Source organism: Pelmatolapia mariae, linkage group LG17 (assembly GCF_036321145.2).
Source record: "Pelmatolapia mariae isolate MD_Pm_ZW linkage group LG17, Pm_UMD_F_2, whole genome shotgun sequence".
Classification (NCBI taxonomy): Eukaryota; Metazoa; Chordata; class Actinopteri; order Cichliformes; family Cichlidae; genus Pelmatolapia; species Pelmatolapia mariae.
The window spans coordinates 24862337-24887896 of NC_086242.1; the positions used below are offsets into that span (position 1 = coordinate 24862337).

Consider the following 25560-nt stretch of genomic DNA (forward strand, 5'->3'; position numbering starts at 1 on the left):
ACAGAGAAAAAGATGGAAACGTGTAGTGCACAGACACGAGGAGAAAGAAAAGGCGACAGAATGTTGAAAAGAGAACGGAAGGAAAGGCCGAGGAGCCGTAAACACAGCACAAAGCGACGGTGACGTTTTCCCGCTCATCGCGTGTACCGCAGAGGGCGCTGTTGCCCGCGCGTGCACACAGGCACACACTTGGAGCTGGATGACGGGAGGGGGCGTTTGCTTCATCAGCCCTGTTTAGGGGTTCAGAGACCCTCTGTGATTCATCATCGCCGGATTTTCTGCTTCAGATCCCGAAACTCCGAGAAACGAGACGCTGCTCTGTTTGTTCACGAACCCATCCATCCGTCCATCCATCCATCCATCGGCGTATTTGTGGCCTCAGCAGAGAAGATGGATCTTCTGTGTGTCCGCAGGCTCTTTGTTCAGCTCATCTCAGGTAAATGTCCTTCCTTCTGATAAATCTGGTTGTTATGTGATGTCTTTTAAACGTAGAGATTTTTTGGGGGTGGGGTTGGGGGGGTTATTGTAACCTCTGGATTTTCATTTGAGATTTCGTTCGTCATTTTCTCGTTTTTTCATCAGCTTTTGTGCATGTGGTTAGTATAGCGCAAATAAAGAATAAAAAGTAGAAACATGCGTAAAATATGAGGAAAATTCAAAAACTCACATTAAAAGCTACATTCAACTTCATGAAAATGAAATGTTTCATTTCCTTTGCAATTTACAGTGAACTCTTATATGTTTTGGTGTAACTCAATCAAAACAAACAAACAAACAAACAAACAAAAAAAAAAACCCACACTCAACAACAACAAAAAAAACAACATTTGGAAACCCGAGTGACAACACAAAAATGCCAGAAACTCCAATTCCTCTAATGGCCACTCGTGGATGGTTCTAAAAGTGGGTCAGTCTCAGGTTAAAACAGCTTCACAGAATTAAAAAGTGTCTTTCCAGTATGGTACAAATTAAGCTGTTGGCCTGTGGATCGTTTCCCCTTCATAACAACTGCACTGATAGTGGGGGCAGGCCGTGGCTGCTTAGACTAACAGAAGGGCTGACACATGGCCACCTCAGTTCTTTTATTTCTACTTACTGAATTTGGGCTCTCCTTTTTATTGACTATTTTGTCATTTTTATCTCACACTCCATTAAGATATTCCAAAATGTACCACAGAAACGATGGAGAGGTCCAGCACAGTTTACAAGGTGAGGCTGCAAGCCCTAGCAATCAAAGCAACCACACCCGTAATTTAAGTCTCGCCAGTATCCAAATGAATGAGTTCTAAAAACATGAGCTATCATAAAGTTTTTATGAAGGTGGAAGCTCAACAGAAACCAAAACTGTTTATTTGTACCAAACTGTAAATGTGCTTTTTAATGTTGTAAACGTGGACATTTGAACATGGAAGCACAGACGAACTGCAGTTTTTGTCTCTTCTACACTGGCTAAATTGTTTTAGTCCCACAGGTTATTGCTTGGTAGACACACAAGAACATCAGGTGCTGATACATTTCCATCCACGTGGATAACCTTCCTTTTCTCTTAAAATTCTTGACAGAGTAGCTGTCAGCTAACGGAACATCTGCAGAGGAATGGTTTATTTGAAGAGTTTCAGAGCTCATCACAGAAACAGCTTTAGTGAAGGTTACAAATGATCTTCTGATGGCCTCTCACAGTGGACTCCTCTCTGTGCTTGTTCTGCTAGACCTCAGTGCAGAGTTTGATACTGTTGACCATAATATTTTATTACAGCGATTAGAGCATGCTGTAGTTGTAGTCAGTGGAGTCCTCTTCACACACTGAGGTTAACTATGGAGTTCCACAGGGTTCTGTGCTAGGACCAGTTTTGTTATACATGCTTCCTTTAGGCAGTATCATTAGAGAGCATAGCAATAACATTTTCACTGCTATTCAGATGACACTCAACTTTATCTGTCCATGAAGCCAGATTACACACACTAATCAGTTAAACTGCAGGAAAAACATAACAGAATGACCTGGATGACCTCTAATTTTCTGCTTCTAAGTTCAGATAAAACTGAGGTTATTGTGCTTGGCCCCAAAATTTTAGAAATATGGTCTCTAACCAGATTCTTACTCTGGATGGCATTAACTTGGCCTCCAGTAACACTGTGATGAATCTTGGAGTCATTTTTGACCAGGACATGTCCTTCAATGCACATATTAATCAAATATATAAGACTGCTTTCTTCCATTTGCACAATATCTCTAAAATTAGAAACATCCTGTCTCAGAGTGATGCTGAAAAACTAGTTTGTGAATTTATTACTTTTAGCTGGAACTACTGTAATTCCTTATTATCAGAATGTTCTAAAACTCCCTGAAGAGCTTTCAGTTGATCCAAAATGCTGCAACAAGAGTACTGACAGGGACTAGAAAGGGAGAGCATATTTCTCCTATATTGGCTTCCCTTCATTGGCTCCCTGTTCAATCCAGAATTGAATTTAAAATCCTTCTCCTCACATACAAGGTCTTAAATAATCAGGCCCCATCTTATCTTAATGACCTTATAGTACCATATCACCACATTAGAGCACTTTGTTCTCACACTGCAGGCTTACTTGTGGTTTCCAGAGTAAATTAAAAGTAGAATGGGAGGCAGAGCCTTCAGCTTTCAGGCACCTCTTCTGTGGAACCAACTCCCAGTTTTGATTAGAGAGACAGGCCCTCACTCTACTTTTAAGATTAGTCTTAAGAATTCTGGTGATTCTGAATCCTCCCTTAATTATGATGAAATAGGTCTAGGCTTGCTGGGGGCTGCTTCCCATGATATTTCTTCTTCGGTCACCTTTTTTTCACTCACAGTGTGTTTATACACCATTTTACATTTAATCATTAGTTATTAAAAATCTCTGGCTCTCTTACAATGTCTTTTGTCCTCTCTTCCTCCCCACAAGTCGTCTAATTATTGAGTTTTTTCTTCCCTTTTTTTGTATTATTGTAGCATCTTTACAATTTGAGGCAACTGTTATTGTGTCGCTATATAAATAAAATTGAACTGAAACAGAATCCTGATGGAAGCATCATAAGAGCAACCATTCATCAGCCTCATTCATACATCATCTGTATTTGAATCAAAGTTTACCTGAGGTTCAACTCAAGGTTAACAAACTCTAACTTTTCACTAAACCTGTTTTTTGGAACATGGCCCAGCTATGTTGTTGCTTTGTATAATTTTTGTTGTTTCCGTCCACAGCTGTGCTCCTGATGTCATCGAAGTACATTTTGGCTCTACGGGTGGACATAACTCCTGAAACAGCTCTGTTCGGTCTGGGTGAGCGTCAGCAGCTGGTCTGCTTGTTTCAGGGCTGTACCACAACGCCAAGTGTGTCCTGGTCCTTTCTGGGGGACCGGCCTCTGAGCGGGTCCATCAGCACCAACCAAACTTGTTCTGTGTTGACCTTTGAGCGTGTAAAGATGGAGCATGATGAAGCGATACTGTGTACAGTCAGCTGCAATGGAGACAGGAAACAAGCGAAACGCTCGGTGCAGGTTTACTGTGAGTTACCACTGAAATGCAGCATACATTTGAAATGTTATGTTATATATTTTATTATTGCTGTATTTAAAACAACATGAGTTTAGTGCATTTTTGTAATTTTGCCTCTGTACACAAAGTAGATTTTAAATCTAAGATCAAGATGAGAACGAAGTGCAGATTTTGATTAGGAATCACAGAAATTTGGATGAAAACCTTTTGCTGAGAAATAGAGGTCTAAGACCTTTGCATCACCAAATACCGTTTCCTCCTCTAATATACTACGCCTTCATTTTTCATAACCACGTTTACTTTATTTTAAAACACTTGCTGTCACTTTAGGATAATTTTTCAAAGTGCAGGGTAATCCATTAGATTACTTCCTACCCTTCCAAGGCTCACATCACAGAGAAAGAAGAAGAAGTTTGACCTTGTGATACGTAGTTAGATTTGTGAAAGGGTCCATTTTAATCCAAACCACGATCCTTTCCACACTATACCGAGCAGTTTTGGTTACCAAAATCAAGCGAAAAGGTGAACAAATCTTGGCTTTTAAGTCCTGTAAAAGACTTTAGGGGCTTTCATCCTCTCCCAGCAATATGCTTTTCTAGTGCATCACTTTAATTCTACTACAACAAACAAAAATCCACTGTAGCAAGCACAATGTAATCTGCCTCACTCTGAATCATTATGGACACCAGAATCAGCCTAATCAAAGCAATTTATTTCAATTTGTTTATTAATCTGACTTGCCAACTAAAACTGGTAAACTTGCGTTCACCCACCAAAACCAAAACTGCACAGACTTCTTGAGGGTCTGTAACACACCCTAGGTCATATTATTTGTCTGGCAATTTTGTTAAAAATGCTTCAAAAGGCGTAGCGCTAGCAGTCACTAGCTGGCTGTCTGTGTCGGGACCCCTGTCTGTCAAATTGGCGTTACCTTCATGCCTCACCAGCATCCACGCAGAGAGGTTAGCATTAAAAAACTGTGTGCTTATGAAGGGGGAATTACCAGACACAAAAACCACATTGGAACCAAACTTAAGGTGCTACAAGTAGAATTGCACCGTTTTTATTTACTATTAGACTATTGTTGTTATAAGAATTAATGCCTGCCCTCTGTGCCTCTGCTGTTCTAGCCTTCCCATCGGACCCTGTCATCACAGGCCAGGACAATGTCAAACTGGGGGTAAATTCCACTCTGACCTGCAAGGCATTTAACATATATCCTAATGAGGATGTGAACGTCACTTGGCACAGTGGGAACACTATCCTGCAGATCACAGTGGACGATTTCCAATCCGGGGCAGTCCAGTCTGACTACAACTTCACAGCTGAAAACATGGATCAGGGAAGGAATATCACCTGTAGGGTCACACTGAAGCTGAAGGACCTGCCAGATGACAAGAGGACCAGAGAAAGCACAGTGCCAATAAATGTCTTATGTGAGTCTGGGTTTGGTTCTGAGGCCTCACGTCTGAGTCTTGTTGTCCGTGTCCTCATAAACCCGACTTCTCTGTCTCCAGATGCTCCTGTTGTGAAGAAGTTGGAGTCTAAGGAAGTGATGGCCGGCTCTCCGCTCACTCTCACCTGTTTGGCAGAGGGAAATCCTGTGCCGACCATCACCTGGAGTTTCAGGACAGCAGATGGCCGAACTCTGCAACGTGATCAAGGCAGTCAGCTCAACTTCACAGCGGTGGAACTGTCTGAGGCTGGACGGTACGAGTGTGATGCGCGAAACACGGAAGGAACCAACAGTAGCACCGTGGACGTCACGGTTCACAGTGAGTGATGGTCCTGTTTCACTCTCAGTCTGTGCACTCCCTTTAGTTCCAATGAGTCAGTTGTTTCCCTTGTGTCTCCCTAACAGGTCCACCCACTAACACCTCCCTCTCTGTAATTCCGGGTGAGGAGGTGGTGGAGGGTCAGCAGGTGACTTTTGTCTGTAGCTCAGAGGGGGGTCCGCTCCCCAGACTGGTGCTGAGCAGGAATGGGACAGAACTTCAAAGCGTTGACAGAGCGTCCACGATAATCTTCAACCTGTCTTCCGCCCTGCTCGAACACTCCGACGTCTACCAGTGTGATGCCTCTAATCTGTACGGATCCCAGCTGGCCTCCAGCTCCATCACTGTCAGAGGTAGTCTTTCCTCCAGTTTGTATCTTACAACGTGATGTCAGAAAAACTCTCAAATTTTAATATGAAATGAAATTAATGAAAGTACCTCATGTGAAGGTACTCCTAAATGACCATCATGTGTTGTCTTCTCTAATCCCATTTCCTAATCCTTCAACCTGCTGTGAATATTCTTCCTCAGATGTCACACCAGATTATTGCAGACATAAAGCATCATATAGACAGATTATATCACAATATCTAGCTTGTAATACAATTGATATAACAATACCAGTAATACAGTCATCAATTTCATTTGTAATTTTTCAGGTGCAGATCAAGTGTGTCGTTCCTCCAACATGAGGGAGTAGTAGTAGGAACAGTAATGAGAATTTTCGTATCAAAACATTTCTTGAGTTTGATCTCATATCCCTGCAGCCACAGAGAAAGGGATGCTTCTATAAAGAGAACTTCAGAGTGCAAACCTCTGTAGTAAAGTGGAGGCTTAGCTATAATTAATGATTAAGCTACAATGGACCAGACCCAGTTTAACCACTTTGCAGATTAGTTTGGATCCATGTTTAAAGTGAGAGAAAAACTATTCAAGTTAATGGTGTAAGGGTAAAAACAAAGACTCTCCAGTAAAAGAGCCTTCACAGACAAGATTAGAATAACTGCTTTCAGTGTGAACATGCAGGATCAGTAAGATGTCTGTGTTCCTCCAGCTCACCCTCTACAGGTCGAGGCGAGTCCTCAGGTCTCTGCAGCGAGAGGTTCAGCTCTGAGTCTGAGCTGCAAGGCCTCCGGCTGTCTGCACACCCCCATCGTCCTCACCTGGTCGAGGAAAGACCAGAACCAGACTGTCCTCCAGACAACCAGGCCGCAGGACGGTCTCTCTGTGCTCCATCTGCAGGACCTGGATCTCCAGGATCGGGGTGAATACAGCTGTCAGGCTCAGTGCGAGACCGTCAACAGGAGCAGAAACATTCAAGTCCATGTCTATTGTGAGTCTGACACACCTAATAGCAGTTATAGTCCCGCACTGCCACTTTATTTGGTTTCAAATCACACCTATTAAACCTATTAAGTAGATTTTCATGTTCATTTGAAGAATACTCTCAAACCATTTAGAGATTGCAGTAGGTGTCGAGTGGAGAGTGGACCCAAATGAAGACATAAGAGACAGAACTAAGCTTAAACTAAAAGCGAGCCTTTATTGATGGCTGAAAAACTGAGCAACAAACAAATGGAACACAACGACTAACCTAACAAAACCTCAACTGGGAAAAGCAACTAAAACCTGAATACATGACTCTGAAAACAGGATGAACTGGGAACCTAAGGCATGAAACACGAACAGGGGCATGAAAACTTCGACCAGGAAAACCTAAACATGAAATACCTGACTTGACGCTTGCCACACAGACAGAGGAACAATACAAACAATATGTACACGGAGGGTAACGAGGGAACCGCAACTGGAGGGAGACACAGTTGGACCTAATCTGACATAACGAGACAAAGGGGAAGCAAAGCTAGATAAACTGAACAGAGGACAAGGACTATCAAAAAGAAACAGGAACACTCTGACAGACACCCCGACTCAAGACACGCAAGCTTGACATGGTGACTGGGAAGACGAGACAAACTAACCACAGGAGGAGATCAGACTCTGAGGGGAGGAAGATCTAGATACTAAACAGAAACCAGAGGATCTAATAAGAACACTAAAGTATAGGCAAACTAAACATAAACCCCTCAGAGAATCTAATCTAGAATATCCTATTGCACCCAAAAACATAAACACCGGGTCACTGACAGTAAGAATTGTACTGCAAAATATATGATAAAGACTCTTTAATAATTGTTAATTATTAGATTAACAATGAGAGGAAAAGAGGAAGTTAAAGGAATTTAAAGATAAATGAAAAGGATTTGTTGTTGTTTTGGGTGCTTTTTTACACAGTGTTGTGTCTGACTTGTGTCCTTGTATTTTAAGAGTTTCATGTACTAAAAACTCGAAGCGAAACCCTTACAAGTGAAGCAGAACAGCACAAGCAGGAAAAAACTTCTAAAACATAAGAAAATGCGATGTTTGTCAGATTTATTCCCAGCAGTCTCGCACAACGGGAGTCAGACATTCAATAATCTCAGAGGTGCAATCAAAAGATGAACTGCTCATAACAGACATGAGGCTTAGTAATGTTTGCACAGATGTCCTGACGCCGAGCTGCTCATCAGTGTGGGGGTAGAGCTGTACACCACTGCTTTCACTGGTTTGGCGATACAGAGAGCAGAGCATGCCCTGACAAACATCGCCGTTTTCATGACTGATCAGGTAACCTAGATCAGGTTTTCTAGATTTTTCTCCAAAGTCAGTGTGTTTTTAGAAAAAACATGACTCTGTTTCACCGGATCACATCAGAGCTAAAAAGCAGCTCCAAGAGAAACTGCAGTGACTAACAATTACTAACACGCTCGTGATCTGAGAGCCACAAACAGAGGCTCATTTTAAAAGGTTTGTTGACCGTCAGATCTGAGCTGAAGAAGATGAACTCCAATGCTCTGTCAGGAAATGACAACATGGGGGAAAGAAGCCAAACACTCGCCCATGCACTCATCTTTACCCCCCTACCACTTCAACAAAGACTGAAAACATGCAAAATCCTCCCACACAGAAAGGAGTCGAGGACTCAGTGTTTCTGACAGTTACATCCACGCTTTTAATATCTGTTAGAGTGCATGACCTCGTTACGGCACTGGACAAGAAGCAGGAAAATGACCATAACTTAACCATCCTGATCAAGTTGTTGAAAGTCTTCCAAGTCACTTAAGGTTGCTCAGCTCTCCATTCACAGACTTTTACGTTCTAGTTGTTAAACTTGCTTTTCAATGACAAAGATTTTAGAGATGCAGTTGTTTGTTGCATGCCTCGTGTGTTCAAATATTTTCATACTTTGTTACTAGGTTTTTAAAGTCAGAGTTCTTACTTTGATCTCAGAAATCTGGAAAAGAAACAAAAAAGGTGTGCCCACTTTTTTACCCCCAGTGGCCCTAATCCTCTTCCATAGTTTAGAGTCCACTGGTTGTTGTATTTTCAGAGTTTACAGTGTTCCCTGAAAAGGTTCCCTGCTTTTAGAGGTGTTGAAAACGATTCAGTGGAACCAAAATTGTTTTTGAGAATCATAAAAGGACTCATTTAGGTTTCAGAAGTTAATTTAAAGACCTTTTTGAGGTCTTTCAGGGGAATCTAGTATTCTTTAAAGAGTTTTTAAAGCTTTGGAAGGTGGACCATTTGAGATTTTAAGTGATCTCATTTCAAAGGTTTTAAATGGGATCTGTGAGTTTATAGGATATTAAGGAAGTCTGGCGCTTTGTTGTCATCAAGAGCTCTTGATGAGATGAATGAGGAGGTTTTAGATGAACATATTTTATTGGTTGAAATTCTATTAGATTAGCAGTAAAAAAAATTTTTAACAGTTTCTTTAAAAAGCTGTGCATATATTGAAGGAAAGGGTCTTGGCTAGGATTCAGGGTCCTTGAATCTGCTGGAATCAGTACTGACATTTTGCAGGTCTTTCTCGTGGTCTTAGAGGTCTGTGGTGGGGGGCTGTTTTGAATCTAAAAATTTCAGATCATGAATCCCAACTATGATTCACCGCTTTAAATTCCAAAATATCAGAAAAGCTTAAAAAACTGTCTGATGACTTTGATGTAAAATGTTTCTTATGTGTTATTAGCCATCAATTGATGTTTAAATCTTTGGAAGCTGATTCTTATTGGCACAATTTATATATTTTCACACTCCTGAATCATCATTAGCTACTTACTTCTCTCTCTCTCCAGCGTTTCCGTTTGATCCCGTACTGGAGAATCCTGGCCCTGTCCTGCTGGGTGAAGAAGCAGTCTTCCGCTGTGATGTCATTAATGTCTTCTGGGCCAATCGGCTGAGGATTCAGTGGCTTTTGGGATACAAAACGGTGGCAGAAAAGTCGTTCAGTTTCTCCAGTTTTTTACAGAACGTCTCTTTTAGTCTTCATCACCGGGTTGACGAGAATCATCAGGTGCTGACCTGCAGCGCAGACCTACTGCAAGAAGGCGGAGACTTGTGGAGGTCCAAGAGAGCCAGCATCCATCTGCAGGTCCACTGTAAGTGTTTGTTTTTATGTTTTCTCTGCAGCTCTCGTTTTTTTTTTTTCAGATCCAGCTTTATTAAACTCCTGATCTAATTCTTTTTCAGATCCTCCGAGGAATACATCACTGTTAATTAGGCCAGGCGAGGAGCTGGTGGAGGGTCGTCACGTGACCTTTAGCTGTCACTCAGATGGAGCTCCGGCCCCAGCACTGGTGCTGAGCAGAAACGGGATGGAGCTTCAAAGAATCAAACCAGCCACCTCATCACCACTGACCTTCACCTTCTCCCCCATCCTCCTGGAACACTCTGACCTTTACCGGTGTGAAGCATCCAACAAGTATGGATCTGAAGTGGCTTCTCACTCCATCACTGTCAAAGGTCAGATCATTAATAATAATTATAACAGGCTTCTTTCATATGCTTTTAAAGGAGGGAATGACATGTTGTAGACTTCAAAAAATCATCCATCCATCCATCTAATTCAGGATGGACGGAGGGGGGATTGGAAGGGCGAGAGGAAGGACAGATGTCCAGGCAGGAGAGACAGGGAAAGAGACAAACATTCACACCTTAGTGTGGTTTATAAAATCAGCTCATTTAAATTTCATCCATCCATATTTTAAATCACGTTCTACCTTCATCAGCCCTTTGTTTTCCTTTTGCTTTTTTTCTCTGACAGCTGTAATCAGAAGCCAGAGACAGAAATAAACTTCCGGCATTACAGTGGAGTCATTAGTTCAGAACTTTAGCTGCCAGGCTCAGTGCAGCCATGCAGTCAAGGATGAAAACTCAGTATAAGTTAAAGTGTTTTGCTGCTGTGGTTTTCCTAAGAGGGCCATCAAGTGAAAGAGGTTGAAATACATTGAATAACACAAAAGTGAATCTTATGAAAGCAGACATTCTGATCATTTCTTTACCAAACATTCAAAACTTCTCTGTCTGCTCTTGCTTCAGAGCTGATCCAAGTTGTGGCAGGCATAAAAATAGATTTATGTCTGTGGGCCTTCTAAACCCAACTGGTTAAAAATAACCATATTTATAGAAAAGGCCCCATGAGCTGTAAGTGAAACAGTGAGGAGTAGATGACCTACTAAATGATGAAACGCAAAGAAGCAAAATGTGAAAGAATGTTTAGTATCAAACTGGCATGCAAACCTGTTTGTTTTTCCTGTGGCAGGGCTCTCCATTATCAGGTGATGACGTGTTGGTTAGAGGTGTGACAGAAGGTCAGCAGGTTCAGCTGAGCTGCTTTCACACGCTTTTCACGTTCACTGTATGACCCTCTTTCCACTGAGATTTAGGTTACACGTCCTTATGTTAAAAGAGGAGGGGGTTAGTTTAAATAGATATGAGGCAGTTGTTGTTGTGATTTGATGCTAAATAAATAAAATTGAATTGAAAATTGAATTGGTCAAACTATGACTGAAATTTTTTTTGAATTTAAAGCCTAGAAAATCAACATGAAATGAACGTCTACAGAATGCACTGTAAAATCAGCAAAATACCCTGTAAACCAGAAGAATAAACTAGAAGGACCAGCAACACAGTGTAGCCCCAGTGTACTGTGGTTTATGCTCAAAGCATGATTTTAGTACTGCATTAAAGATAGTACTGTACCTACAGTTATAGGTGCTGAGTTGCATGGGGATTTGAGGTAGATAGTATTCTTAGAGTTTATAGGATGAAGTGCATTCTGAGTATATGGATATAAGTTGCTTGTGGTCTAAAGTGCTTTGATTCGACAGTAAGACTGGGAAAGTACTATGCAAATGTACCTTGCTATAGCTGGATGTGCATCTTACCAAGGATGTTGCTACAGTTAGTTACAAACCACAAAATCAAAAAGTTCAATCAGTACAGTGATATTATTAGTAATTTGTAAACTGTAATATATATTGTATGAACACAATATATTAGTTAGAACAAAGCTAAACTCCTCAAAATGACAAGTTTCTCAGTTGGGTCTTTTCACATTTCCTGCAAAAGCAGTTGTGCAACAACAACAAAAAGGAAGATCTAATTTTAATCTGTTTTCTTATCCAGCTCCTCCGAGGAACACCACAGTCCGCATCCTGCCGTCTACAGTGGTCCAGGAGGGGCAAAATGTCACTGTCTGCTGCCAAACCATCAGTTTCCCACCGTCAGCTGTGATTCTCAAGAAAATGACCAATGGCACAGAGCTATATTCTACCAATGGAACTTTCCTACTGGTCAATCTCACAGCCAAAGACTCGGGGTTATACCAGGTCAACGTGACCAATGACCTTGGGTACCAAGTCAAAATCTTCAGCATCAGTGTAAGAGGTCAGTAAAATTAGTTTGGATTTTATTATTCCCTTTAAGTTAAAATGCTCAAGTTTGATTTTAACATATGTTACCCACAGCAGTTCTGTAAACAGTTTCACAAAACTGGCCTATTTTCTTGTGCAGAGAGAAGTACCAAGCTTCCACCCAGTTTCAGCGTCATCATCATCCCAGCTGTCTGCATCGCCACTGTGCTAGCAGCTTCTGCTCTGTTCCTCGACTATGTGAGGAGATCCAGGAAGAAAGGCTTTTATCAACTACCCCAGTCTGCTCCACCTTCAGCCTGAGGCCAACCCCGGCCTAAAAGGCCCCTGATTCATGCAGCTACCAAGTGTGTAGCGTCAACACATCTGAATCTATGGCTGTCAGATTTTTTTAAATGTGACTACCATGTGCCATGTGGCTGCTGCAGGACAATATCTCAATATGACCGATGGCTTTTATTTCAACATGTGCTTTGTGCTTTTAAACACATGGCTTTGATATTCATAGGTGTGACCATGTTGTCCCAGCAATAAGCGGCTAACAAATGACATAATGATTTTCAGTATCCAGGAACATGTGGCTATATTGTCCTTCCGTGTGGTTAACACGTTCCATCACATGGCTACATGTCACATGTAACTTGCACCTCTGCAGATGTGTTTTACAGTTCATGGCCCAATCACATCCCAGTGTATGGCTACTGCTTTATGACATGTGGTTATGTAACATGTGAATTAGACCTACTGATGTGTGGCCACCACTTCTAATAAGGCGTTGTGTGCTAACCATCTCCAATTATGTGGTTACCACATCTTGACCTATAGCTAGCATTTCCTAAAATGTGACTACTACCTCTTAACGTTTTACTACCACTTCTCACAATCCCAACATGGTCTAAGCCTCCCAATACACCCTCATATCCCAACAGGAATTGCCATACAGTTATCTTCCATTTGCCAAAAGCAGGTTTGTATCACGGCATGTGATAATATCAAAGCCTATCCTATCCTGTCGTATCCTGTCGTATCCTGTCATATCTTATCCTTGGTTATTGTGACATGGGAATTCTACCTCCTGATATACAGTTTAAATATTTCAACATGTGGCTTGCTATCTCTAAACACATAAAGCTAATTTTGTCCAACATATGACAAAACTACCCAGAAATCCAGCTACCACTCCCAAGTTCATGGCTGCTAAATTTTAAAATGTGGCTGTTCTTCCAGCAAGTTACTAACATCCATGGCATTAATCAACATGTGACTACAAGAGTCTAGCTTGAAAAATAAACACTACCTATGGCTCAATAATCTTAAATGCAATAATGTTCACTGTCAGCTTTCAGCAGCATTTTATTCTCTTACCAGGGTCAGCTGAGTTAGTGACTTTTCAGTGACTGTGAACATTCCTCTCAGTGAGAGCTACTCAGCTTAAAGATTTGTGGAAAGCAAAGATGTTGCTCAACTTGTTAACGGAGACTTTCTGACTGACACCATATGGCTGAACTCTTCCAGAAAGTCTTCAATCTCCTCCGAACTCTCGCTGTGGTATTGCTGCACACTTGGTGTGATGTGGAATTATCTGCAGAGTTATAAGAGATGATATGTAAATATGTGTACAGTTTCTTTTTGCTTGCTTTCAATAAAGATATTTATGTCTTTATTTCTTGTCACAGGCTTTTTGAAATTTCAGTGTGCAGGATTTCCCCGGGAATTCCCTGTAAGTGGCAAGCTTTCGCTTTTATTTCTGGTAGATTCGGTGTTTACTGGAATCCTTGGCATTGACTCAGCTATTACCATGGTGACGGCTAAGCTGCATTTTCAGTCATTTCAGCTCACCAGCCTTTAAACCCAAAATTAAATAAAACACTGTCTGTTTTTCTCTTTCCTTACTGCTCATTCACAAGAAAGATGTGGCCAAGAAAGAAATTCTCACCAACCCCACACACACACACACAAACTACAAAGCAACTAAAGACAGATATAAAACCACAACAACAACAAAGAAAACAACCAAAAAGGCAAATTGACCCGAAGACACACAGAAAACTACTGCCAAAAATAAATACTGCATAAATATACAAAAAAAGGCTTTATAATACATTCTTCTAGTCTGTGAGTGTTTCTCCTATATGCAACCTTAGCCTTGTTTCTCATAATCCATCTTTGGACTCAAGTCCTAAAGGTGTCATAAAAGCCCAGAGACTTAGTGCCCAGTGAAAATCTACTGATTGTTGTTGAAAAGGTCTAAACCAAGAAAACCACAAAACCACATTAAAAGCACTGTTTTTATCAGGAAGCAGCAGGATGTGCCTAATCATGGAAGGGTCCAACAAACTGGAAGGATAAATTAAAAGAGTTCTGTTGGCTTTTGTTTTCAGTGTGAAGCTAACTGGGTCCTCTATGCGTTGTTGTCATAGAAACAGGAAGGTTTCAGAAGTGAGGTGTGAAGAGGGGAGTCAGTGTGGATCAGACCAAGTATTTGGACCAGTTTCGAGTCAGACTCTGTGACAGTCTGTGCTTCTCTAGTTCTATTTACCATTTTAAGGAGCTGTCAACATCATTGCATAGATCTCTATGAAAAACGGACCTTTGGAAGGCTGACCTATTACAGTTTCCATACCCAGGTGAGGGCTTTGAGAAGAGATTGAAGGCATGAAAAAAAAAAAAACACTCCAGTGGATGATGAGAGTCAAGCCTTAAATACTGATCTGTATGCAGACTCTCTGGGAAGATGATAATGCCGTCTCTTTAGCTTTCAACATGTTGCTCTTAAACAAACAGAGGTGAATTAACAACACGGACTAATATGCAACTGCACAAACAAGCCAGGTGGTGAAAACTGAAGCTTAAGAAATAAGAAAACAACAGAGAACAGCTACAGCTAACATGGAGGGCAGCAGAAGTGCACTTTGCTCAGTAAAGGTACACCACACATACAAAATAAATAAGATACTATAAAACATAAAAATATATTTATTCAAAGTACTATCTAAAATACTATTTTCACTTAATAGCAAATATCTTCACCACCACTGCAAAACATTTATGACACTGGTTATGTGTACTGGCATTCAGACAGTTAGTAGACTTAGGTTTTGATTCATTTAAACTAACATAATCATCCTGCTGCAAGACAGAATAAATCAATATGTTTATCAATAATTAAATCATGTACAAACTGAGATTTGTAACAGAAGGATAGCAGTAAGAGTGAAAGGGAAAGTTTACAAGAATACCCACTGTGAGCTTAAATAGAACTCTGAGGGAGAACAATAGCCCAGAGTTCAGGGGTTGGAAATGATCTATACCGAAACTGAACAACTAAAAAAAGTGTTTAAAAATACTGCTTAAGATGCTTCAGGTCAGGAATACAAAGGAGCTCCATTTTTGTTTTGCTCTGACAGGAAATACCAACGGAACAAGAGATTAAAATGACAAGACACAGCAGAACTCTTGTCCTCTCTTATTACACAACACCACTTGGAGGTGAGAGGTCCTGGAGGCCCATCAGGACACACAATATGAAAAACACCAGATGGAGTAAAGAGAAACACATTAATCAACAGAGTCCCTAAAATGTTTCAGCTGAATGTGCATAAACTACAGTCGCACACTCCATGAGTGTGCCTGCATAGATGCCACAGTCATCTGGACAGATAAATGTATGTTATTTTTCAGTTTTGTATTCCAAATGCATTTGGAATGAAATTATCTGTTCTACTTTAAACGGCCAAGGCTTTATTTGAACAGGTCTCCATCTGCATAGAAACGACTGCATAAGAGATGCAGGCCATAAATCTTTTTTCTTTATCCTTTAACACTGGTTCCTCTACTAGAGGTCTGGGAGCTTGAGGGTCCTGCGCATTATCTTTGCTGTTTCTAGGACTGTGCTCTTCTGGACAGAAATCTCAGATGTTGCTGGAGCCACCTGTCTATCCTCTTCATGTAACCCTTTCTGCTGGGGTTACTTGTGTAGTAGCATTCGAACAGTGCCCTGTTCTCATCGCTTGCCCACTTTTGCCTCCTTGTTCCACTAGCCCACTTCTCATCAGTGTGTCCTGGTTCCTCAACACCTGACATGGACCTTGTTAATCTAGGCTAAGGACTATGCCATCAGACTTGGAGGTGATGATTCTTATTCCCACCACTTTGCACTCTTCTACGCTTTGTTGATGATCCAGGATCCCATCACCTGCAAAAAACAGATGCACTGTTCGCCCTCTATCTGACGTTTGACTAACAGATGAACTCTTTTTTTTCCCAGCACCTTGGCACACTTAGGAGTCTGATCCCCCTGTAATTGGAGCACACTGTCCCTTCCCCTTTACCTGGTGGGACAAAATGGCCCCAGCCAGGGAAAAATTAGGAGGTTCCCCACAGAGAGCCTTCTAAACCAGCAGGAAGGCTGTCTGGTACGTCTCTGTCCACTGGGCCAAATCTGGGGCACCCTTGCAGGTGAAAAGTTTGGCATATACCGCCGGTAATAGCCAGCCACCACATATACTCCACCCAGGTGTCACTATGGATGATAACGCCATCCAAGTAAGGTGGCAGCATATGCAGCATGCAGACACAGTACCAAGTCCATGAGGAACTGGAAAGTGGCTTGGGCTCCAAACAAGCCAAATAGAAGGTACAAACCGTATGCAGTGGAGAAAGTCGCTTTCTCTGTACACTCTAGGGACAAGGGAATCTGCTAGTAGCCCCTTGGTTAAATCCAGTGTCATGAAAAAACAAGCCGTGCCTAACGGGTCCAGGAGCTCATTGACCTGGGGCATGGGATAAGTGTCAAACTGTGACCCTCATTCACCTTGTGGTAGTCAACAGAGAACCGTATAGACCACATCTGTCACGGTTCTGGGTCCGTTGGACCCAGTATTTTGAGTTTATTATGTTTTGGTTTACTTTTGCATCATGGATTATTCTTTATGTTTCTCTGGTACTGTGTTTCAGTTATCTTGGTGTTTTGGTGATGGTGATGATGATTATTGTTATTAGAGTTCCATGTTTCTGTTTATTTATATTTAGGATTTGTGTTCTCATGTTTGTGTGAGTTCAGGTTCCATGTGTCATTCTGTCTGTCTCTCAGTGTCAAGTCTGCGTGCTTGTTTGGTAATTCATGTTTCCTGTTTTATTGTGAAAGTCTTTGTCTTATGTTAGTGTGTGAAGCTTGGTTCCCCAGTCTCGTCAGCCCTGATCTCTCCCAGCTGTGTCTCCCTTCTGTTGCCCATTCCCTCATTACTACCCTGTGTATTTAAGCCCTGTGTTTTCCTCAACCCAGCGTCGCGTCGTACCATCAGACTATGCCTGTGTGTTTCTGTGTCAGTGGTTCAGTATTCAGTATTTCAGTATTCAGTATTTCAGTACCTTTGCTCAGTTTATGTTTTGTTTTCGTGCCAGCAATAAAGCTGAGGTTTTAAGTTACAATTCAGTGTCAGAGTCCTGCGTTTGGATCCTCCTCTCCGCCTGCCCGCACACAGAGCCCTGACAACATCTATCTTTACCATGAGAACTATGGGGCTACACCACGCTCTTACATTACTCACATTTTCAGCATCCCAGCCAGTTCCTTCCACACAATTTGTCTTTTATGTTCAAGCAATTTATAGGGGCATGAATGCAACGTCACCCAAGGCTCTATTAGAGTGGTACAACCGGGCAAGGGGGAGAACACATCTGCAATGCAAATGCAGGAACATTGAAGGATTATGTTATTTGTTATTTTCACGGTAGAGGACGTGCAAAACGATGCTTCTGCAGCGTTGGTGTTTTTCTTTTCTATCCAAATGAGGGCAGTGAGTCTAATGGTTACCATGGAAACTGATCAGCAGTCCTCTCACAGCACATACTGATTTCATAACCAGCTGACTAATGTTTTATGTTTTACATTTACATGACAATTCTATCAACATAAGTGGTTTGACATGTGGTGAGCATCTTGAGACTAAAAGACAATCTCTCAAATTTAAGAAGATAAGGTAAGAGAGATACGTTAGAGAGATTAGAGATGTGGTAACAAAGCTATCCGACACCAGGTTGGGCTTTGACCTGAAAGACTCTGCACTGGCCTGGAGTGTCTGAACTTCAGCTGTATATCAGCACCATCTGCTGCTCATAGCTGAGGCAGGGCAAGGCTTTTATTTTTAAATATCATGTTATTTTTAATTATTTCCCATAGCAATCCCATACAGCTTGCGTTGCTGAAACTTTAATATTGAGCTTCATTCAGTGGTTTTAGTAAGGTGCAACTTATGGGTTAAGTTGGTTGTATAAAAAATACTCCCCTAGTATAGAAGGTATATCACACTTATAACTTACTGTAAATAAAAGAGTCAAAACAAATAAAAAGAAATACTACTACTCTACTTGAGTACTCAAAGCGCTTTATACAACATGACTAATTCACCCATTCACACAAGCACATTTTTCTACACCTAAGTGCTTTGTATCCAACATCCACACTCCAGTGAATGCATCGGAGACCAGCTTATGGTTCAGTACCTTGTCAAAGGTACTGAGGCATGCAGACTGTCATAGCCAGGGATTTTACCACAAACCTTCTGATTAGTAGATGACCTCTAACTCCTGAGCTACAGCCACTACAAATCTACATCTTCACTTGATTTTTGCAACAACTGCCCCCCCAAACAAAAAACAAAAAACCCCCAAATCATTTGGTTGTAGTTTCTTGTAAAGATCCATCTTAATCAATGTACTCTTGAAGCCTCTATTATAATAAATGTCACAAGCCTGAAAAGGGTTGGAGCTGGGCCTCTAGTTAAAGTAGGTCAAACTGGTGTTGAAAGGCCTTTAATCTTTGGTCTTGCCATGCTGTTTCTTTTTCTCCAGTGGAGCCTTAAGCCTTCCATTGTCCTAGGCCTGAAGAATATTGTCTGATATTGTGAACTTGGTCTTTTTTTACTAGTGTTGCCTGCTGCTCCCGAACTAGCTCCATACTCCTCATCTGCATTACTGCTTGTTCCTACATGTTTGAATGGACTGAGAGAGCAGTGAACGGTGGGCAGGCATATTGCAGGTGAGTATTCCTTAGGTAATTGGTTGCCGTCTTGTGATAATGGGTTGAAGTGGGTTTGTACCCAGACCTGTCCACAGCAAAGCAACAATGACAAAAAAGAAGTGTCAAGCATTGTTTCACTGAATGAATCACTGAAGACAGATAAGAGAGTAAGGTTAAACAGGGCACAAAGCAAAAACTAGTTCTGAACATGAGATAGCAAATTACTACCATAGTCCTGAGAACAACATGGCAGAGAAGCGAAGCACAAGCTGTTTCTTTCAATACTACTGACTGCCAGGTCTCCAACCTTCCTCTAATCTCAAAATTTATTGAAAGAGTAGCTGTGAAACAGCTAACAGATCATCTGCAGTTCCAGTGGTTTATTTAAAGAGTTTCAATCAGGTTTCAGAGCTCATCTCAGCACAGAAACAGAATTAATGAAGGTTGAAAACAATGTTCTTTGGCCTCTAACAATGGACTTATCTCTGTGCTTGTCCTGCTCATCAGGGCTGCGTTCAATACTGTTGATTGCGCGATTAGAGCATGCTGTAGGGATTAAAGGTACTGTGCTGCAGTGGTTTGAATTATACCTATTTAATTTTTATTGCTATGCACATGATACCCACCTTTATCTGTCCATGAAGCTAGATAAGACACATAAAGACCTGGATGGCCTCTAATCTCCTGCTTCTAAATCCAGATAAAACTGAGGTTACTGTACTCGCCAATAAAAATCAGAGAAACATGGTGTCTAACTGGATACTTACTGGATGGCATTACTGATGTCCAGTAACACTGTGAGGAATAATTTCTGACCAGGATATTGCCTTCAATGTACATATTAAATAAATATGTAGGACTGCTTTCCTCCAATTGCACAATATATCAGTGATGCTGAAAACCTAGTTCATGCATTTATTACTTCTGTCCTGGACTACTGTAATTCATTATTATCAGGATGTCTTAAAAACTGCCTGAAAAGTCTTCAGTTGATCCAAAATGCTGCAGTGAGAGTACTCACAGGGACAACAAAGAGAGAGCATATTTCTCCTGTATTGGCGTATCTTTGTTGGCTCCCTGTTAAATCCAGGATCAAATTTAAAATCCTTCTCCTCACATACAAGGTCTGGAATAATCAGGCCTCATCTTATCTTAAAGAGCACATAAACCCAATTAGAGCACTTCACCCACAGACTGTTGGCTTACTTACGGATCCTGGAGTATTTAAAAGTAGAGTGGGAGTAACAAACCTTCAGCTTATAGGGCCTTCTGGAAACAGCTCCCAGTTTGAGTTGTGTCTATACATGCCTCTAAGCTTTTGCTAAGCTAGTCTTTTAGCCTTCCCGGTCATGTACCCATGTTTGTCTGTTTTTCTCTCCAGTCCTTGTGTCAAGCCAATGTGTCTTAGTCTCAGTATTTGTACTTCCTGTTTCATTTTGATCTCGTGTTTTTGGGTCCACAACTCTGCCTGCCACCCACCTACACCTGTGGATATTACAACTGCTTTACGGAAGATTTATTTTTACAAATTCAATGGAAAAAGCAACCTCAATCAGTTAAAGACTGTTTCATTTTAGATGTCATACAAACTTGTGGCTCTAAAGCAGGGGTCTCAAACTTAAATGAGCTGTGGGCCACTGCTGGCACTGTCATCTCATTGGAGGGCCACTTTAGTATTCAAGTAGTACAAAAACAAACAAACAAACAAACAAGAAAACACCCACAAATATTCCTGAAAATGTAGTTTTTTTTTTTAAATTTCAAATATTGTACAACAAGACAAAACTGCAAATGGGAATGCAATTTTTCCCCCCACTCTTAACTAACTGAGTGGACTACCAAATAAACATATTTGTACTCTCTTTCTGGCCAGACACATGGCAGGACTTCGGTCATAATTTTGTTCATGTTTAACAAAATAAAAATGGAGACATAAATGTACACATTAGTTTTTCACACAAAACATGTTGCTACCTTCTGCTCATATTGCCTTTATATTAAGTGACTTTTTGCTTTTAAAAGCACTTATTTTAACATTGCACTCTACAACAAACAAAAAAGCAGGGGTATTTTAGACCCCTGCTCTAAAATAATGCGTAGTGTAATTTTGTAGCATCATAGCTCGTGACATGTATACTTTTGGATGGTTATAATGTGGCTTTTAATCAAAATCTCTATAATGGGTGAATATGATGGGATTTTTACCTCAGAAATCTCAAAGACCTCTACACAAATGTCTTTTGTCACAGGCTTAACTTAAGCCTCCCTCGCCCTTTATGTGTTTCATGCTGTGTGTCTGTTGTCAAGTTCGTATTGCCATGTCTGCGTCTCATGTTTCCTGTTTTATTTTGAAGGTCTGTGTCCTATGTCAGTGTAGGTTTTGCTTCCCTTGTCTCGTTAGCCCCGATTTGCCCCAGCTGTGTTTCCCTCCTGTCTTTCATTCCCCTGATTGCTCCCTCTGTGTAGTTAAGCCTTGCGCTTCTGTGTCAGTGTTGCAATCTACCCTCATTCATGCTGTGTGTTATGCCTGCCTGCCCGCCCGAGTTTATTTTTGTATTTTGAAGTTTGTTATTTTGAGTTCAGCATTAAAGTTGTTTTTTGAGTCCACGTTTTGTCTCCGGAGTCTGCACTGTGGGTCCTCCATACCTGCACACGGCCTAAACATGACTCTGTTTAATCAGTTTTCTGTTTGACATTTATTCAGCTGTGTGAAAACCAAGGAGGAACCCACCCGAGGAATTAATAAAGTTTTATTTTATCTAATCGAATCTAATCTAATGATTTTAATCTCAGCCAAACTAATTTACTCACGAACAAATAAAACACTGAAAACAGCCAAACAATAACATTTTTAGGTTATTTAAGTGACGTGACGTTTAACCTGGGTAGCGAAAGACCGCGGTGATCTGAAAATGAAGTGCCGGGAGTTTCCCGTTCTCGTCGGCTCTAGTAACCCTCGAGCTCCCGGCTAGCTATCGAGTGGGTGGGTAACAGACGTCTCTGAAAACATCAGAACTCTTTTGCAAACATGTGATGTCTTGATAAACTGAAATATGTTAAAAGTTTATTTTGTGACCCAGAAAGAGTAATAAGAGAAATATTAAAACTTAGTAGCGGCTGCCATTGTTGGAAACTGGAATTGGCTGGGCCACGCTATGAATTCTGGGATATGGTGGGCCACGAAGGACACACCTGACCCATCCTTCAAATTTGGGGAAAAGGAGGACACATTTGTCGGCTGCATTCGGAGGAGTCTACGAATTTAGACAGCCTTCGTCGCGTTGCTGTGATGTAATTGGTCTACAAATGCGGCCTCAGGAGGATGCAGCCCATGAATTTGGACACCGCCTGTGTGTTTCTGTTCATTCATTGTCAGGTCATCTGTTGTCTTTGGTGCCACGTTTCCATGTTCTATGCTCCAGGTTTCAGGTATCCTTGTATCCACGTCGAGTTTTATGTTTTGGTTTTATATGTTTATCTCTTGTTTCCCCAGTTTAGGTTATCATTTAGCTTCATCTCTGCCTTTTGTTTTGTACAGTTTTTACCAGCCTTAATAAACGTCTCGCTTTCTGTTAAAATTCAAGTTTTGTCCACGTTCCTTGGTGTCTGCGTTTTGGGTCCTCTTTGCAAATTCATACAGTGTGCTGCCGCATACTGGGACATTATTCTGGTATCTTCTGAAAGTAATCAGCAATAAAGCTTAAGTGATTTCACTCCCTGAGTCCAGTATATCTCTGCTCCGGTCCTGGGCACCCAGAACCAGTGCCCAAGTCTTCCACACTGCTGGAGTCCAAGACTCTCCACAATCAATGCTGGCCTCAAGCTGACCTTGGTGGCCACTTCAAGCCAATCTGTGTTGTTGGTCATTTGTGAATCTGTTCCGCTGCTGCCCTCACTGCTGGCCCCCTGCCAAGCCACCAGAGGTGATACGTCATCTCTGACATTGGCCTCCAGGGGACTTCCTTTGTTGCCAGCCTCTGGCCATGACACCGGAGCTGGCCACTCAGTCAGCCCCCAGAGCTATGCGGTCTCCACCACTGGCCTTGGGGCTGGCCCCCAGAGCCCTGCTGTCTCTACTGCTGGTCACCGGGGGGACCCCAGAGTTCTTTTGTTACAGTCATTTGGCTTTTGAGAAGCCCTGTGGACTGAGCACTTTATAGGTGTCTGTCCCTGCACCTCTCCCAATGGCGTACTAGCCTCATGAACCTGTTTTTTTTTTATCTCCCTGGACAGCCTGGGACAGTTTTGGGGATTTTTTTTTCTGTTTAGTTTGATTTTACTTATGTGTTTGGTTCAGGCCCTCCTTTCAAACCCATTTGCCTGCCCGGTGCAGGTTAGGTTTTGTCTTTGTTTAGGGATGTCTAGAAGCTGTATAGGATAAGGGGGGCTCTGTCATGGTTCATTGGTCATCAACTCAGTGGTTTGTGTTTTGTGGGTTCATGGTCCTGGGTTTTATCTCAGCATTTTGTGTTTAGAGTCTTGTTATGTAAAATTTTGACCTTGGAGTCCCCCTTGTATTCTTGCCTCCCTATGTTGCCATGTCTGTCTTTGTCGCTTGTCTGAAGTGTCCTGAGTGAAGTTGGTCTTGTCTCTGTGTCTGTTATCATTTGTCTCCTCACTTGTGTCCTTATATCCATCTGGTCCCTCAGTGCCCTGAAAGTTGTCTTTTCCCCCCCAGACAGTCATGTCTCCATGTTTGCTTCCCATTTTGTCTATGTCAAGTTCATGTATTATAGTCTCTATCACTATTTCCTGTTTTATTGTGATAGTCTCTTGTTCCGTGTGCATCATGGTTAGTTTTGGGTCCCCTTGTGTCATTAAGCGTATTCAGCTCAGCTGTTTCCTCTCAGGTGTCTCCACTTCACCCTGTTTGTCCCTCCTTCTCTGACTTCATCAACTGGAGTAAATCAACGGTTTTGCCTCTAAATACATCCACTACAGCCAGATAACATTAGATATTTAGGCATAAATTTTTCCACCAGGCTTTCAGACTTAGTATGGTTGAATCACATTCCTTTTACTAAAAATGGTAGAGGTTGATCTCACAAATTTGTATCACTCATAGAGAGAGTTGCTGCAATTAAAATGATGATTCTGCCTAAAATCATTTGTCACAAATTCCCAAAAAACACTCTATTGCTTAGTTTAAATCACTACACTCAAACATCTCATTATTTTTATGGAAAAACAAACCATTATGAATAATTTTAAAAACACTATCGAATCCAAAACACTGATCTGCCTTTCACTGGAACTAAGCATTATAACTTTAAAAACCTTACCATGAACACCTCCCTGACACCATGGTGGGATTTGTTTGTTGTTTTCTTCACTTATGCCATGTAAACTAATACCCATTTGGAACAATCCAGATATCTCTAAACAGGACAAAGGATTTCCCAAACGGGTTACACGCTCAAACATAAGAATCCACTGTACAGGAAACTGCTGAGAACGATATGTGAAGACTCATCCAAATAGTTTTGTTGCTCTATCCCAACCTCACCCAAACTATGCATTTTAGGCAGCGTAAGTGAATTATTTATGGAAGCAAACAATCACATGTAGTTCTTACAGTCTTATGCATCACAAAGAAAACTATCCTCATAAATTGATATAAAAAATGTATTACTTAATATCAGTGATGTATGGTGGCTTTTAAAGGAATTATTAGCAACTTATTCACACTCCATCTTCTCTACATCATACATGTTAGGCAAGGTAGGTAGCAAGATGAGACTCATCTGTTACGATCATAAGTCACTAAGGTTATTTTTCTTGATCATGCTCATTGTGTCCATACAAAGTGCAGATTGTACTAACTGAGCAGTGAAAGCAGACCAGCAGTAACTTGCCTCTCATTCTGGTCTCCCTTTAGTTTACAGTCAGGCCAGAGGTTAACCTACAATGCGCATGCACAAACCAACAGAAGATAAGATAAGATAAGATAACCTTTATTAGTCCCACACGTGGGAAATTTGTTTTGTCACAGCAGGAAGTGGACAGTGCAAAAGTTATGAAGCAAAAATTAGAATAAAATAAAATAAGAATAAATACAGTACACAACTGTACAGAATAGAATAAAATAGAATACTATATACACTAGAATAAAATAGAATAAAATATACAATAAGATAAAAATGCTATATACAACTGAGTAAAAATACAAATACAACGATGCCAGAAAATAGCTGCTGGCCCTTCAGCTTGGCCAACTCCAGTCAGTGTCAACTATAGCCAGACACAACCTCAGAGACAGAGACGACTACGCTTTTCAATGAAATGAAATGAAATAAGCACAATAGTGGCAACAATAGCTAACTGCAAGCACAAGATGGCAGTAATGTAAAGGCTGGATTCATTGACAGGCTAGGAGCTTTATGACAGTGCAGTGCTGCCCTCTGGTTCTCTTGGGGGGGGGGGAGAATGTGTGGCCTCGGGCCTTTAGTATTCTGGGTTGCTGTGCATCACTCATATTCTTCTTTTCCTTTTTCTTT

At 41.3% G+C, this 25560-nt stretch overlaps 1 protein-coding gene across 1 annotated transcript; it reads left to right on the forward strand.

The window, feature by feature from the left end:
- Window positions 1–219: 219 nt before the first annotated feature.
- vcam1b (vascular cell adhesion molecule 1b) lies at window positions 220–13705 on the forward strand. Its single transcript, XM_063500973.1, has 10 exons — window positions 220–436; window positions 3222–3524; window positions 4646–4951; window positions 5033–5290; window positions 5377–5643; window positions 6345–6623; window positions 9466–9768; window positions 9860–10132; window positions 11798–12058; window positions 12185–13705. The coding sequence occupies exons 1-10, from the start codon at window positions 391–393 to the stop codon at window positions 12343–12345; spliced, it is 2457 nt and encodes an 818-aa protein (XP_063357043.1). The 5' UTR covers window positions 220–390; the 3' UTR covers window positions 12346–13705.
- The last annotated feature ends 11855 nt before the right edge of the window (window positions 13706–25560 follow it).